General features: G+C 30.8%; 1 protein-coding gene across 1 annotated transcript in view; it reads right to left on the bottom strand.

The window, feature by feature from the left end:
- LOC126748386 (E3 ubiquitin-protein ligase ariadne-1) overlaps positions 1 to 15,157 on the bottom strand; it is a 36,821-nt gene that overhangs the window by 17,640 nt on the left and 4,024 nt on the right. Inside the window, exons 3-6 of the mRNA XM_050457592.1 lie at positions 13,736 to 13,801; positions 11,981 to 12,196; positions 3,558 to 3,925; positions 2,238 to 2,654 (exon numbers count right to left, since the gene is read on the bottom strand). Of these exons, the coding sequence (XP_050313549.1) occupies positions 2,238 to 2,654; positions 3,558 to 3,925; positions 11,981 to 12,196; positions 13,736 to 13,801 (1,067 nt within the window). The remainder of the gene's footprint in view (positions 1 to 2,237; positions 2,655 to 3,557; positions 3,926 to 11,980; positions 12,197 to 13,735; positions 13,802 to 15,157) is intronic.

The raw sequence follows: 15,157 nt of genomic DNA, 5'->3' as shown, positions 1-15,157 counted from the left end.
AACCATTTCTTAAGATGCGTGCCATAATATATAGGTCTGTATATGGTAATAATTAAAACAATTTTGAATTTTGTGAGTGTGTTAAAATTAGCATGGTGCACTGCTGATGTTTTGTTTTATTTATGACATTTTTGCGGCCTTTTGATACTAGTGATAATGAATCGAATAGTTGTGGTAAATATTTTTAGGCATTTCATAATCTGTTAGTTTATGATCGTTTTACCGATCAAATTTTAAGAGAGCATCAATTTCTTAACACGTGTCACTTTTGACCTGAATATATTTTAAACCTGAATTATAATTTTTAAATACAATGTACGTTAAAAAATATCATTATAATTTGCTTAATAAAAAAAAATACAGTACTGTTTTTTTAGATAAAAATTCAAGGTTAAATTAAATTTTTTACATTAAAATTAACGAGTCACTTATTTTGGGTATTATGTCACTTATATTAAATATCAATTTAGAAAATACTATCTCATACGCTCAAATATTGAAAAGAAGAAGAAAATAGACTTATTCACAATTTAAAATATATTTGAACTTACATTTTTAACGAAACCTTTCGTTATATTTACTTTAATGCAAGTTCAATAAGTCTTAAATACAATAATTTAAATAGATATAATAGACACCGTAAATAAATCCAATTATAATTCATGCCAATGACGAATCCAGTTCTGAAGAGATGGATAGTGATGCTAAATAGATAAGCATTTTTGGGCGTAAAAAAATGTGGGTGCAAAATTATGAATATATAGTTAACTTCACTTATATTTTAGTTCGATAAGCCCAAAAATTTCATTTTCAATTTCAATTCATTGTTCAGCGGGAATTTTTGGGCTTATCGAAACAAATATCAGCAGAGGCAAGTATAACAATATTCTATTGCAGCACGGCCACGACATTATTTTATACCTATGTAACAATAAACCACCCACCTTTTTGACAATTTTTTTAATAATTAAAAAAAAACTGTGTAAAAATATGTTTCATTAAATCTAACCACGACTTTTGCGACCTGATAAATGTTTTTGTTGGTTGTAAAATAATATTTTTACTATATATATTAAGCCAGAGAAACAAAAATTATATGCACGCCAATGCCTTATAAAGAAAACGCCGCGTGCTAAACGTTTTTAGTTTTTATACTTGTCCAAGTAACTTCACCTAAACTATACACTGATGTACGTAAAGCCTGTATAAGAAAAATATTTTAAAAATGCTTGAACTTTTGGGTAATATTTTGTGAAATTTTATTGCACGTAATACAGTTTATCAGTCAGACACTTACTAACATGGTACTAAAAAACAACGACAGCAGGCGAGTGGCAGAATGTACAAAATGCATGCGAGCGCGTTGCCATATTTCGCACAACTCTATGAGTAATGATCGATTCCTCATTTTAAATATATGGTATTCGAAATTGCCGAAATCGGCCACTGCCCGAAATTTTTAACAATAACGCGCTGAGAGTATGAACATTTACCCACGATGTGATGAGAGATTTTGTTTTCGAGCACTGCGTAAACCTAAATGGCCAGAACGTGTTGTCGGTAAATTGCTTTATCCACATCGCGAAGGAGTTGTCGCGCTTTTATTGCGCGTTGTGAATAATTTATTTTGCCCACATAGCGTTGTGGCTATTAGGCTTTACCCAGAATGCTTTAAGAAGTAAGTGGTCGGTATCAGTCTGCGACACGTGTCTATTAAACTAATTCACGATAGGCCCCGACATTCCCAGAGTAAGGCCTCTGTTGAGAGAGCAAATCAGGATGTCCGTAATAGTCTTGTAGCCTGGATGTCAGACAATAATAGTTAAAATTGGGCAAAGGGTTTTAGAATTATTCAAAGTACCAAAAACCGCAGTTTCCACACAGATATAAAACAAACACCTTATGAAGCTATGTTTGGAACTCAACACAAAAATTACTATTATTAGATTTGTGCTTTGACACTGGTATCAATCAACAAGAATTACTTTTTGTGCCTTACATACAATATACCTTATATTGCCTTGACCATCATAAGGAAGCTAAATTCGATTCTGTTTAACGTACCTGACGTTAATACCTCTTAATTTTTGCTTTATGTAAATATTTCATTTATTAAACAATAACCTGTAAATAACCTATTTAAATGGCACAAAAATATTGTTAGTAAATCGCTGTATGAAGATTATACATTGCGATTCATCTGAATAATAATGTAATGTAAAAAGCATTTTACTTACCTATATTTATCTTGCACCTTTTGTTTGATATCTGATAAATTTTCAGAGGTAATGTCCCTCTCCAAATATTCAGATAATGTCTCTGTGGCGCTTTCGAGATCCTTCTGATTGTCTTCAAAAATTGCAGACTGGTTGTTTTTCCGCAAATAATATGCAAAAACGTAAGTGTACATCAAGGTTTGTCTACACTGACACAAAATATCCACTGCCTTTTTCAAAAATTGCACTTCAATCCAACTCATATTATGTTGCTGCATTTCTTCCATTTTTTCCTTAACCGATGCATAAAGTTTATGTTCAAATTTAAGGGAAGCCATATGGTTCATATAACGATTACAGTAGAAAAGGTAGCGTTGAAGTGCTGATCGGGATTTTTCTTGAGCATCTCGGGCAGCCTTCGCCTCATCTTCATCATATCTGAAATTATAATTATCTAGTTAGAAAACACTACGTACTTAGTCACACTTATACTAGATTTCACTTAAATATGAAAGATGAATATTTATTTAAGTGGAGGTTAAGCGAAAAATCGTCATCAACACTTCTTTTTATAGACTTTACACTTTCTAATCTAAAGTGTATTTTGTTGGTTATTAAGATGGTCGACTTGGACGTGAATACGGGTAAACCGACTAAAGACAATGATGAGGTGTTATTTTGGAAAAATAATAAAGATAAAAAATTAATGATATTTATCTTAGGCTGGTTTTCGCACCAAGAATCTTGCGTGTCATATAAAAATATTTTTCACTTTTTTATTTTGCCAGTTCCTAACCCTCTCTAGCTTGTAGAGACATGAAGAAACGCTTTAATATATATTTAGGTACTTCAGAATAATATACAATGCAGATTATTTATCAAAAACATGACTAAACCATTCATCCATTAACTATCAATGAAGGCCTCATCCCAACAGTTTATTTTTCAGAGTATTTAGTAGTCTTAAACTTTTCTAGTTTTGTTAATTTCGTGTATTTTTCAAAAATTTATTTCAGGGAAAATATATATAATTTATTATGTTGACATATACTAAACAGCAGCTAAACTTAATGCGGATTTTATACATCATTTTTATTTAAGAAAAAGTAATACTGTACAAAAATATCTGGTCCGCATAATGTACCGACGTCACTGGTAAAAATTCTAAACATTTCCTGCTTCTATATAATATAAATCTATCAATATAACTCTTACCTCTTAGAGGGCTATCAAATACATTTAAATTTTACTGTAGATTTAAAAAATGTTCTTATCTACATTTTAATTTTCGGTTTTTTAAGAATTAAAAATGAGTTGTTCAATTTAAGTATAAATAATTACCTATTACAGTTATACCAGGAACTTCCATGAGGTTCCCAAGAACCTAAACAGACCCAACAGAAATCAGCCTTGCAGTTTTGGTTCTTGCAAACCATGTGATTACAACCTCCATCTTTTTCAATAGTAACATTACACTTAGGGCACTCCTTCGTATTCGCAGCAATCCAATTACTGGTTTCAGAGTCGTCGTCACATTTTTTGATCCACCCTTTCAACCAATGGCATTTAACTGGATCGTGCCAATTTTCCCCACATGAGAAACAAAAGGTATGATTGCACTTGCATGTTACTTTATGAGGTTCTACGTAGTGGACGCGAATTGCATTACTACAATCCGGGGAGGGACACCATCGTAAAAGTCGGTTACACTAAAAAAAAAATTTCAAGTTCAATTTCAAAAATTTCAAACACAAAAAAAACAGTTCAGGAGGGTATAAAAATACATACAAAATATTTTTGTCTCTTTTACTGTAACACTTTTTCTTATTAAACTTTAATCTGTGTGCATTAGCATTTACTGTAAAAAATCCACAGAGGTTGGGCTGGAATATCGCAAGCAGAGTGGCTGATCCTTTAGTGATAATAATAAGAAAAAAAGTTTAAACAAAGTTAAACCTGAAGGCTATTTATTCGTAATGAAGACCATTTATATTACGGAAACAATAGTAACGGTAATTATAAACGGGATAGCAGATTAGCGGATTAGCAGGAACACCTATAGCAAGGAAGCTGCTTTAAATATAATGGAACAAAACCCTGAAATGAGTACCAGAATAATTGGGAATGTTTTAAATATTACTCATATTCTAGAATAAATAATTATATAATTATAATAATTCTTTTATAACTGAAGGAAAACAACATTTAAAACATTTTATACCTATATCATCGCAGGTGTAAAATAACAACAAAAAAAGTACAATAAATATTTAGTATATGTATTTTTGAAGAGGTTTTAAGAGATACTTTAAAATCATAATATAGCAGTGAAAATTAATGGAGGCAATTTTTGTCATATCCAAAGATGTTTGTATGCTCGTTTTATTCTCACTTGAATGGACATAAAAACGTTCCAATCGAAAGACTGACCGCTCCATGCAGCTGTGCGGCATCGGTCTGCCAAAGTCAGATCAAGACCCGCACCGCGGCAACGAAATATTGCGTTTTATATTGAGATTTTTTTGCCTATATTATGGATAAGATTTTTTTTAAATATTTTAAAGCATATGATATTTATTATTATTAATATTATAATTTTAAACGGTCTTGCTGTTCTTTGATCGCATTATAATCATTATTTTTAGGGTTGTACATATTTTGTATTTTATTGTTAATAGTTACTTTAGTTTGTCGCTAGAAAAATATTTAGGATTACTTTGTTGTTATTTCTTGTTAATCAAAATGTTTTTTTTCGACCATTTGAGGTAGACATTACCGTGACGATAAGTGATCGTTACCGTGAATGATAAGAAGAAAGCCAGAGACTTTGGACATACAGAAAGACATGTTCAGTGTCAAAGAATTTGTTCTAATTATTTCAATTATCATAGATAAGAAAGTTAAAATGTACCAGAAAATGCATTTAATAATCGTATCTATATAGCAATTAACTTCAATTTCGTCGTTTCATAATTTATCGCATTTTAAAAGCGGGAATGTTACCTATCTGTAAGACAAAGGGGATCAACCAAAAGTTTACAAAAGTTGATCAAAAACCAAAGGTGTTATTCGGCGTATAATATATACGATTTATTTCATGAGAGTGCTGGTTCAGACACAAAAAACTTGATAATAGAATCATAAAGGAATCGTGGCGTATTGTTGAGTCTATACAGCATATTACGAGAGCTTGTCAGATATTTGTGCCAACAGAATATTAAAAGCGTCACGATCTAGCACCGAGAATACTCCATCAAAAGCTAGCAGGAAAACTAAACCTCTTGCCAACAGATAAATTAAAATTGACTAATTATGCCCCGGAGCCGATACTCAAAAAGGACGAACACAAATTGTACGGATTGATACAGATGTGACAATGTCAATTTTACAGTAGAATATTTTAATATTTAACCAATCTCAATGCTATTTTTACCCACAAATTCATTGTATGTGCATAACTGGCATCAGCTACGTTACCAGCAATTTTAGTCAACTATCTACACTTTTTAAGGTGTTCACTTACTACATTATAATTTTTGGTACATTATTTGCATTTTATGTATCACGTTCATTGTATGATTTTCTTTATATTTTGTTACCTTTTATTTTAGAGGTTTCTTTATTTACAGGAGCTTATTTGGTAATCTTATGACTTCAGCATGTATATTGGTCTCATATTGTCAATATTATTTACTAATTTTTTAACAAGTGATTAAACTCAGTCTTTCTCTTTTATGTTGATAAAATTCAAGGTGCCCATGCTTCGGAATGTTTAGACAGACATGTCTTTATATTTATACAGGATGTCCAAGATAAGAATGAACTGCATGGAGATCTCGGAAATGGTAGGAAATACGAGGTCGGTTAAATTAGAGAAAAGTTGCGCAATTCCGTAATTCATTACAGCTTCAACCATTTTAAAATTTCGAATACTTTCAAATATATCCGGAAAAAAAAACGAAATTTGGCAAAATGGTTTTTATTTTTTACTAGCTTTTTCATTGCCACTTTTTGTTGGTGGTGTCAGCAATGGAACGTTCCCGTTTATTCTCGAAGAATGTTTGCGAACGTTCACGACTTTTTTCGTGACGTTTATTCTCAAGAGCACGAATAAGCATGAATCCGAACGTTCCCCAAAAATGTGAACGTTCCCATAGCGGTAAAGAGCCAAAGTATAAGCTCAAATACCGGCCAGCCAAACACCTCTACCAATTTAATGGAACCGAAATCAAAAAAAATAAAACTCACTACCAAATCTGGGGCTGAAATTAATACCATTGAAGATGATTCTTCTGAGTCTGACGAGTCTGAATTTGATTTAACGGAAATTCTGAGTGATTTAAAATCAAGCGAGCGCGAAAAGGGACAGGATAGTTCGGAGGAGAGTTCCTAAATAGGTTGTTTGAAAGTTTAACTTAATAAATAGAACATAAATAAACACAAACATTTTTAATTTCAGATATTTTCCTAATATGTTTCCTTTGCATTTTTTTCATTTATGCTCGTATGTGCTGAAAATTCTCGTTCGTGCTCGTTCATGCTCGAGGAACGTTCTCGAAAAATATTCTCGAGCATTTTACAACACTACTTTTTGTGCTTTACAATTTAATGTATAAATAGTTTAAATCCGACGTTTTGTCTCTGAGTTAACATCATCAACTTTCATTTTTTATATGGACCGAAAAAAAACTACGCCCTGTATATGAAAGCCTATTTAATCATAATTACAACGATGTATCACACATAATATTTAAAAAAAGTTTTATGGTCAAAAAGTCACTTTTTATGAAAATTCATAGTCATAGTAGGCCATGAAGGAGTATTCAAAAAACATTTAGCGCTTACCCATACTAAAAAAGAGCAAGGATTAACTAACTAAAGCATTTTGACATTTGTTCTCAGCTTCTACTATAACAAAAATTTAATGCTAATAACGTCCACACTTATTACTTAAGCTATACTTATAACCCTGAATATTTTGATGGTGCTCCACCAGCAACGCAGCTATGTTATGATATTGGTTACACGACTTATTTGTTAAATAAATGAAACATTTTGCCAAATCTACTGCCAGCAATGCTACAAACAAAGTTATTCTGATCCTTGATGGCCACAGTAGTGAGAACAACCTAGAGGCTTGTAAATAAACGTTTTCAATATGTAACCTTAGATTTATTTTATATCATTTTTGGAGTTTCAAATATTTGTTTTAAAACAAAAAGTCTGTCATCTTAAGCACAATTCCCTTAGGTTTATACCGAATATATAAATTTTTAAATTGCATTTTTTATTTAAATTATACTTCATACCTGAAGAATGATCTCTATGTTAAAAATACCGGTTTTATTGGTTTTTTACATTAAAATATCATATCATTGTACAGTGCTTTCATTTCACAACGATCCACCCTTAACAACTTTCTTAAAAAAAAAAAAAAAAAAAAAAAAAAAAAAAAAAAAAAAATTAGATATACAGGGGGACGTTTAGTTATGCATTTACTGAAGTTCTATCAATCACCTCCTCACCTCCACCTAACCTCACTTTAATATGTCAAATGGGAACCCCCATCGTCTGATACATCATAGTAAGGAGCGTAAAATTCTCTATTCAACTGTACCAAAAAAAATGAAATCGGTAAATGTGTAAGCAAATAGTTAGCGAAAATGTCTAGAAATAATGAATATTTTATTTACGCCAAACTTTGGTATGTCAAATGGCTACCCCATGGTGTGATACATTATTTTAAAGGGCATTCATTACGCTATCAATGGTTGTAAAAAAAAATAAAATTGATTGACCAAGAAGCAATTAAAGTGTAAATCGGTAGGGTAGAAAAACAAATTTAATTAGTTTAACAAATTTATTTTATTAAATGTTCAAAATGCGCGCCGTTACTAGCAAGACAATAAAAAAGCCTATTTTCAAACTCCTTACGAACATTTGCAAGGGTCTGGCCGCTAATTTCTCTGCATTCTTGAAATATTCTATTTTTTAAATTCTCAATACTCTCAGGTGGGGGTTTTATAAACTTTGCTTTTTAAGTAGCCCCAAAGAAAAAAGTCTAGTGGGGTCCGCAGACCGCGCAGGCCATTCGATTGCACCACGTCTGCCAATCCACTTTTCTCAAAAATTTTCATCAAGCCACTCTCGAACTACCAAAGTGTAGTGCGCGAGAGCTCCATCCTGCTGAAAATGTATATTATTTTCATTCAATAATATAGCACCATGTTGATCTACTTGATTTTCCATAGATTGGATGATGGAAGGGTATATTGCATTTTCTAAAAGGTTTAAATAAATTTCGCCAGTCAAATTTTCTTCAAAAAAAAATGGCCCGATTATTTCATTCCCATAAATTCCTGCCTAAACATTAATTTTTTGGGGATATTGAGTATGGCCTTCCGAAAAACGTGCGGATTTTCATTATCCCAGTATCTACAGTTGTGTCTGTTCACCAGGCCATTTAAAAAAAAGGTCGATTCGTCACTGAAGCAAATGTTCTTCAATAAATGGGGATCGTCGTCAATTCGCTGGCACATCACTTCACAAAAAAGTTGGATTCTCCTATCAAAATCATCTTCTCCGAGTTCATGAAGAATATGAATTTTATAAGGAAAGAACTTTTTTTTTTTTTAAACTTTATGTACGGAACCAGTGGAAATATTTGTTAGTCTTGCGGCTTTTGTATAGACAAAGTTGGATTCATAGCAAATTGTCCTAGTACTTCAACTTGGAATGCTTCATCGACAACTCTATTTTCAGATTTTTTCTTATTGCAAATCGATCCCGTCTCTTCAAATTTTCGTATCAATTCTAATACGTATTTATGGCTCACGTTTTTATCTTGATACCTTTCATGAAATGCTCTCGCGGTTCTGCGAGCACACCGATCTTGAGCTCCATAAAGGAAAATTATTTCTATTCTTTCGGCTAGCGTATACACCATTTGATTAACTCACTGTTTTAACTAAAATTGAAAAATTGCACCCGTCAAACTGACAGTTTTAACAATAATAAATCGCCTGCTTTTTAAACGCCTTAAAAATATAAGGTATTGCAGTGTTTTTTTGTACCTATTGTAGGTTTCGCAAAAAATATAAGTGAAATAAATACACATACAAAGTTATAAGACTGCAAAGATTTTTGCAAAAAATTTGAAGACACTCTTTTTTCTCGCAAATAACGGTACACATTCTTTACTTAAAAAAATAAATAATTTGCTTGAACTAAATGTACTGTTTGTTACCACACATTTTAACTTCTAAATTGCTTGTATTTTTTTTTTGATGATCTATTATAAAAAATGTAAGAATTTTAAAATGATGTAGGTACCACACTATTCATACCACAGTATTCATTTAAAATACCAAAGTTTGGCGTAAATAAAATATTTACGTCAAACGAACAACAAACGAACAACAAAAGAAAGTTGTTAAGGGTGGATCGTTTTGAAATGAAAGCACTGTATACGTTAACACAGAAAATTCTTTTTTTTTTTAAATTTAAAACTAATACAAGCAACATACAAAATAATATCAATTCTAAATCTGTTATAACCCACAAATTTCCTAAAAAAGTTAAAAGTTGAAGCAGATCAAAGCAGTTAAATTAGTCACTGAAGTTAAATTAGTCATAAAAATCTATTATAAAAAAGCTAAATTAAAAACATTAATTCTATTTTATTATACTACTTACTTATTATACTACTCAAATCGCTTTATTTAAACAACGGCACAAATCTGAGGGCGGCGTAATCCAATAATATATTTTTTTGCGGTTGCTTTATTTTTTGCTTAATTAAGTAAGAATAAAATGACTATACAGGGTATCCCGAATGGGACATAGAACAACAGTAGATTCCTTACGTCAAAATAATGTGATTGAGGTCAACTTGCCTTATCCTAACTTTAATAGTAACTGAAATACACTATGTATTATTTGATTTATCCTTTTTTTCTCATAGGTCCTGAACCAACTGACATGAAATTTAAAATATACCAGTCTTTTAAAAAGAAAAATAAAATTTCGTATACAGTTTTCGGTAGAGGGCGCTCGTTGCGTTTTTTTACTTTTTTAAATCCCCAAACTTTTTTGCAGCTCTGTATATTGGTTTGAAAAGTAACAAAATAATTTCCTTTTTTAATATTGCATAAAAAATGTATACCTTATTAAAGTCGCTAGGAGCAACCATTTTCGAAATAATCGCACTTTCAGGTTTTCATAATATGTGAGTGACTTAAATTTACTAGACTTTTAACAATGCAATCCTAAATAAAATAAAATTAATACCTAAGATTATTGATATTTATGTAAAATTAGAATAATTCTTATATCATAACCAAAGTAAATGATATTTATTTATTTTTTTTATCTTCTATTTTCAAACAATATTCCAAAAACAATAATAAACAAAGAAACATACAAATAAGGCTACTATAACAACTGTTCAAAATGCCCTCCATAAACTTCAATGCATTTTGAAATACGTTTAACAAATGACTGCCGTATATTAAAAAGAAGATCCTCATTATTTTTGAACATATTTACAGAATTTACAATTTTTACATGTAGTTCATTTAGATTATTTATAGGACTATCAAAAACAATTGATTTCCAATATACCCAAATACAGAAGTCCATAAGGTTTAAGTCTAGACTACGCGCAGACCAAAGCAACGGTCCTCCACGGCCAATCCAACCTTCGGGATATTGTTCGTCAAGGTAATTGCGTAACTGTCGAAAAAAATTAAATGGCGCCCCGCCCCATCTTGCATAAAATACATGTTGTGCCTAACATTTAATGGCATATTTTCTAAAAAACCCTTCATTTCATAAGAAAAAGTATGAGTCTCCGTTCAAATTAGATGGTAGTTCATGAGGCCTATTATGTGGTTTCCAATAATACCACACCAAATGTTAACTTTAAATTCATGCTGGAAATAACGCCTAATAACTGAATGGGGGTTTTCAGTATCCCACATATGAGCATTTCTAAAGTTAAATACGCCGCATCTAGTAAATGTAGCCTCGTCTGTGAATAAAACTCTGCTAATAAGCATTGGATCTGCGTTTTGCATATTTTTTAACTGACGACAAAACTGCATTCTGGCTGGGAAATCTGGTGGGATCAAACACTGAACTGATGTAAAGTAGTATGGATAGAGGCCTTCCTTCTGAAGTACTTTACCAACACATGATTTGCTTACACCCGTAGCTTATCACGGGATTTTCTGCTACTTCTAATTTTGGCCGAAATGATCCAGTTTCTCCTAGTCGGCTATAATTTATGGTTTGGTTGTTGTCTATCTGGAAATATTTCCTGACACTCGTGTTTCCTGTAGCACTCTCTAATTTTATTTTTCTTGTTAAAAGACTCGTATATTTTAAATTTCAGTATGTCAATTGGTTCAGGATCTATGAGAAAAAAAGAACGATAAATCAAATAATACTTTGACACCCTCATTTCAGTTACTATTAAAGTTAGGATCAGGCAAGTCGACCTCAATCACATTATTTTGACGTAAGGAATCTACTGTTGTTCTATGTCCCATTACTTTCGGGACACCCTGTATATTTCATTGGTTTTATAACAGATTGAAAAATTTTTGCATACGCATATAAATTATATTCTTTAATCAATTGTAAATTCTGTTTCATTTGCGCTTCATTTAGGAATATCAGGAAAGTCGAAATAAACGCATTAATTTCGTAATTAATAAACATTACTTTAACATATTTCATTATTTTACTTAAAATCCACTTACCTCAACAAAACTATTTGTAATTAAGTGCTGGTACTTCAACCTTACTTTTGAATCACGGACTAACTTCATGACGCTCGCGTCATCTACAAGAATATCACAACCATGTGCAGCACAGGCAATCGTCTGACCTACACCTTCTTCCATTATCTTTGTGGTAAGATATTCACACCAGCAATGCATACAAAACCGATGACCACATTCAAGTCCGGTCATATGCTGAAATAAGGAAAATATTACAAAAAAGTGGAAATAATATCAACTTAATTCTAAGGGTAGAATTATAATAGTCGTGGAACTATGGGGACTTTGTTTGCTTGCAACATCTATTATGCGATGATGACAATTGCTTATGTAGAAATGGCAAAAAAAACAGTTTATAATATCATACAAATTGATGATATTAGTCACTTTTTTGACAGGCACAAAATAATACTACTGTTCCTCTTTAATGAAATATAAGCAATTTTTTTATAAAGTATGATAAAATACAATATAAAGAAGTCAATATTCAAAGTTACATGAATGCAGATAAAGTATATTAGAGAAAAAGGCAACAGCTTTGCTTGCAAATGTTAATAATTTTCGTTTTGCTTTGAAGATGATATTTTTGCGCTTAGAATAAGATATCTATTTCTACTTTATATTTTTAATACAAAATGTAACACCAATAAGTTTATACCTATAATACCTTTAATAATTGACATTATTTTATGTGTTAATACATAGCTGAAAATTCCCTATGTTGAAAATGTGTCTGAACTTGACAACAGAGAATCGGTGAACATGTTTGTAAACAAAACACCCCTCTTGCACATGTTGAACTCCAACAAAGTTGATGTTTACTGATTCTAGTCTTTTAATGCTCTAAGAATATCATGAAAATAATATCAATGAGTGCATTGGAAATTTTAGTTCTTTCTTATATTCACTGTATTTTTTTAGGTATAGTTAAGACATAGAGATAAATAACGTTTTTTTGCTCTTTTTGTTAATCTCTTCTAAATTCTAAATTGTATTATGATCGTATCATAACTGATGCACAAAAAAAACGATTTTTATTTATCATTACCTACCAGAAATCTTGTTTTAATAAAGATATATTATTCTTTTTAAAATCCTACTATTAATTACTACTGATTTACAAATAACATCTTAAAGATCAATTTGATAGCCAGTTAAAAATTCAAAACAGAAAATTTGCTTAAACAATAAATCCTAAAATTAAAAGACAAAACACAAATAACAAATCAAACTCGGCAAATACAGAGCAATATGTCAGTTGTTACCAACAGAAATGAGGGGCGGAAAATTGAAATTCATATCATTTTTAAATTTATGTCAGTTGGCTGCATCAATTCCATGCTCTCAGTTCTAAATTTAAATAAAAAATAGCAAAATTAAAATATTTTAAAGTTTATTAGCTGTCAAAAAAAGAATTTTTAGTTAATACGGACACGAATTAAACAACCACAAAAAGTATAAATTTCTTTTTTATTTCCTCTTCAAGTTTAAACCATGGCCTCTTGCAACTCCGTGGGCATCCGGCCAATTTCAAATTTGTCACGTGTTGGTACGCAAGTTCAAATGGAGAACGAAACATTGGCAGTTTACAATTTTTTTCTTTTAGTTTACTTCCTATTAGTTAAGAATCAAGGTGCATTAAAAGCATATAAAAATAATATACCAAGTACAAGAATATAAAAAGATATTAATATTTTTAAAGAAAATAACAAGACATAATGAAATATTACTTACAGATGAAGGTAAAACCATAAAACAGATCTCACACTCCTCGGTTCCATTAGCATGCTTTTTGGAAGGCTGAAAATAAAAAAAATATTTAATATCAACTGATCATGTTACGTTTCAATTAAGATTGATAGGGCGGGAATCCTATATATTCGAAATATATGAATAAGTTTTTTAACACAATTATGTTGTTGTAAATTAATGTTTTCCTTCGGACCGGACTTCGAATTTTAAAAACCTTTAGATCAAAAAATTCAGATAACATTAATACAACAGGATCTGTTCCCTGATGTTTTACGTCAAATAGTAGTACATTATAGAACATAACAATTAACCATATTTGCCTACTCCTGCTACCCTAGCCTTAATTTTAGAAAAAAAAGTATAATCATTATTTTTAGGATAATCGACTAATAGGGCTTTACTGAATTTCTATCGCCATATCAATATAGGTGAGAAAATACTGAGTATCTAATAAATTGCAAAATAAGATAAAAAAGTCATCCGTATTAATCGAAATTTCCATAAATTTGTATCAGAATAGTAATGATGGGAACAAAGATAATGTAAAGATCCATTCAGAAAATATCGCGACTTATTACAAATAACTCAATCAATGGCTTTTGATAAATTTCCTGCCGTTAACAGATTTGTTTATATACAGGTGTCATAATCCAAAGTAATTCGCACCAATTCTTAATAATTTGAAGAATTTGTATAAACATCACCAAATAAACTTGATGTCATCAACCAATTTAACAGCCAACCGTAAAATTTTCCAATGCGGTCAATTGAGTATATAAATTTAAATTTCCCGCCTGTTGGTCAAAATCCTGATGGTAACGAATGCCATACTGGTCTGTTTTCCAAGGTTGATTTATAATAATATTATATAATATGATAATAATATAATAATATGATAATATTTTTTCTTCAAACTCTCAACTTGCTATCGAAAATTCTTTTCCAAAGAAATTCAATGTAAAATATGTATTTAAGTAAAGGAACTACTAAGGCATATTTTTCACTCCCAGATTATTTTAGTTTAAGGAAGTTATGTAAAATCCGGCGATGCAGTATATTTCACTGACTGATGACAACTGATTGATGACCTACACTGCAGTTTATTTGGTACTGGCTATATATGAACTAATCCAAATTTACGCGTTATTCATAACAATCCATTTCATTCCTATCGTAAAAACTAAAAATATGTAGAGAAGTCACCTACTTGTGAACCTCAGTATGGCATCAGCTTCGACGCTTATTAAAATGCAGCCTAAATTTTTTTAAATATTGATATATTTCTACAGAAATATTCAAAAAAAAAAAAAATACACATAACATTTTTTTTAAACTTATAACATTGTTTAAAGCTATAGAACAGAATAAATCACACTTTTTCATGGCAAATTTTTTTCTTCTTGT

Source organism: Anthonomus grandis, chromosome 22 (genome assembly GCF_022605725.1).
Source record: "Anthonomus grandis grandis chromosome 22, icAntGran1.3, whole genome shotgun sequence".
NCBI lineage: Eukaryota > Metazoa > Arthropoda > Insecta > Coleoptera > Curculionidae > Anthonomus > Anthonomus grandis.
Note: the sequence above shows the minus strand (reverse complement) of the source record. Positions and strands in the feature narration are given on the sequence as shown.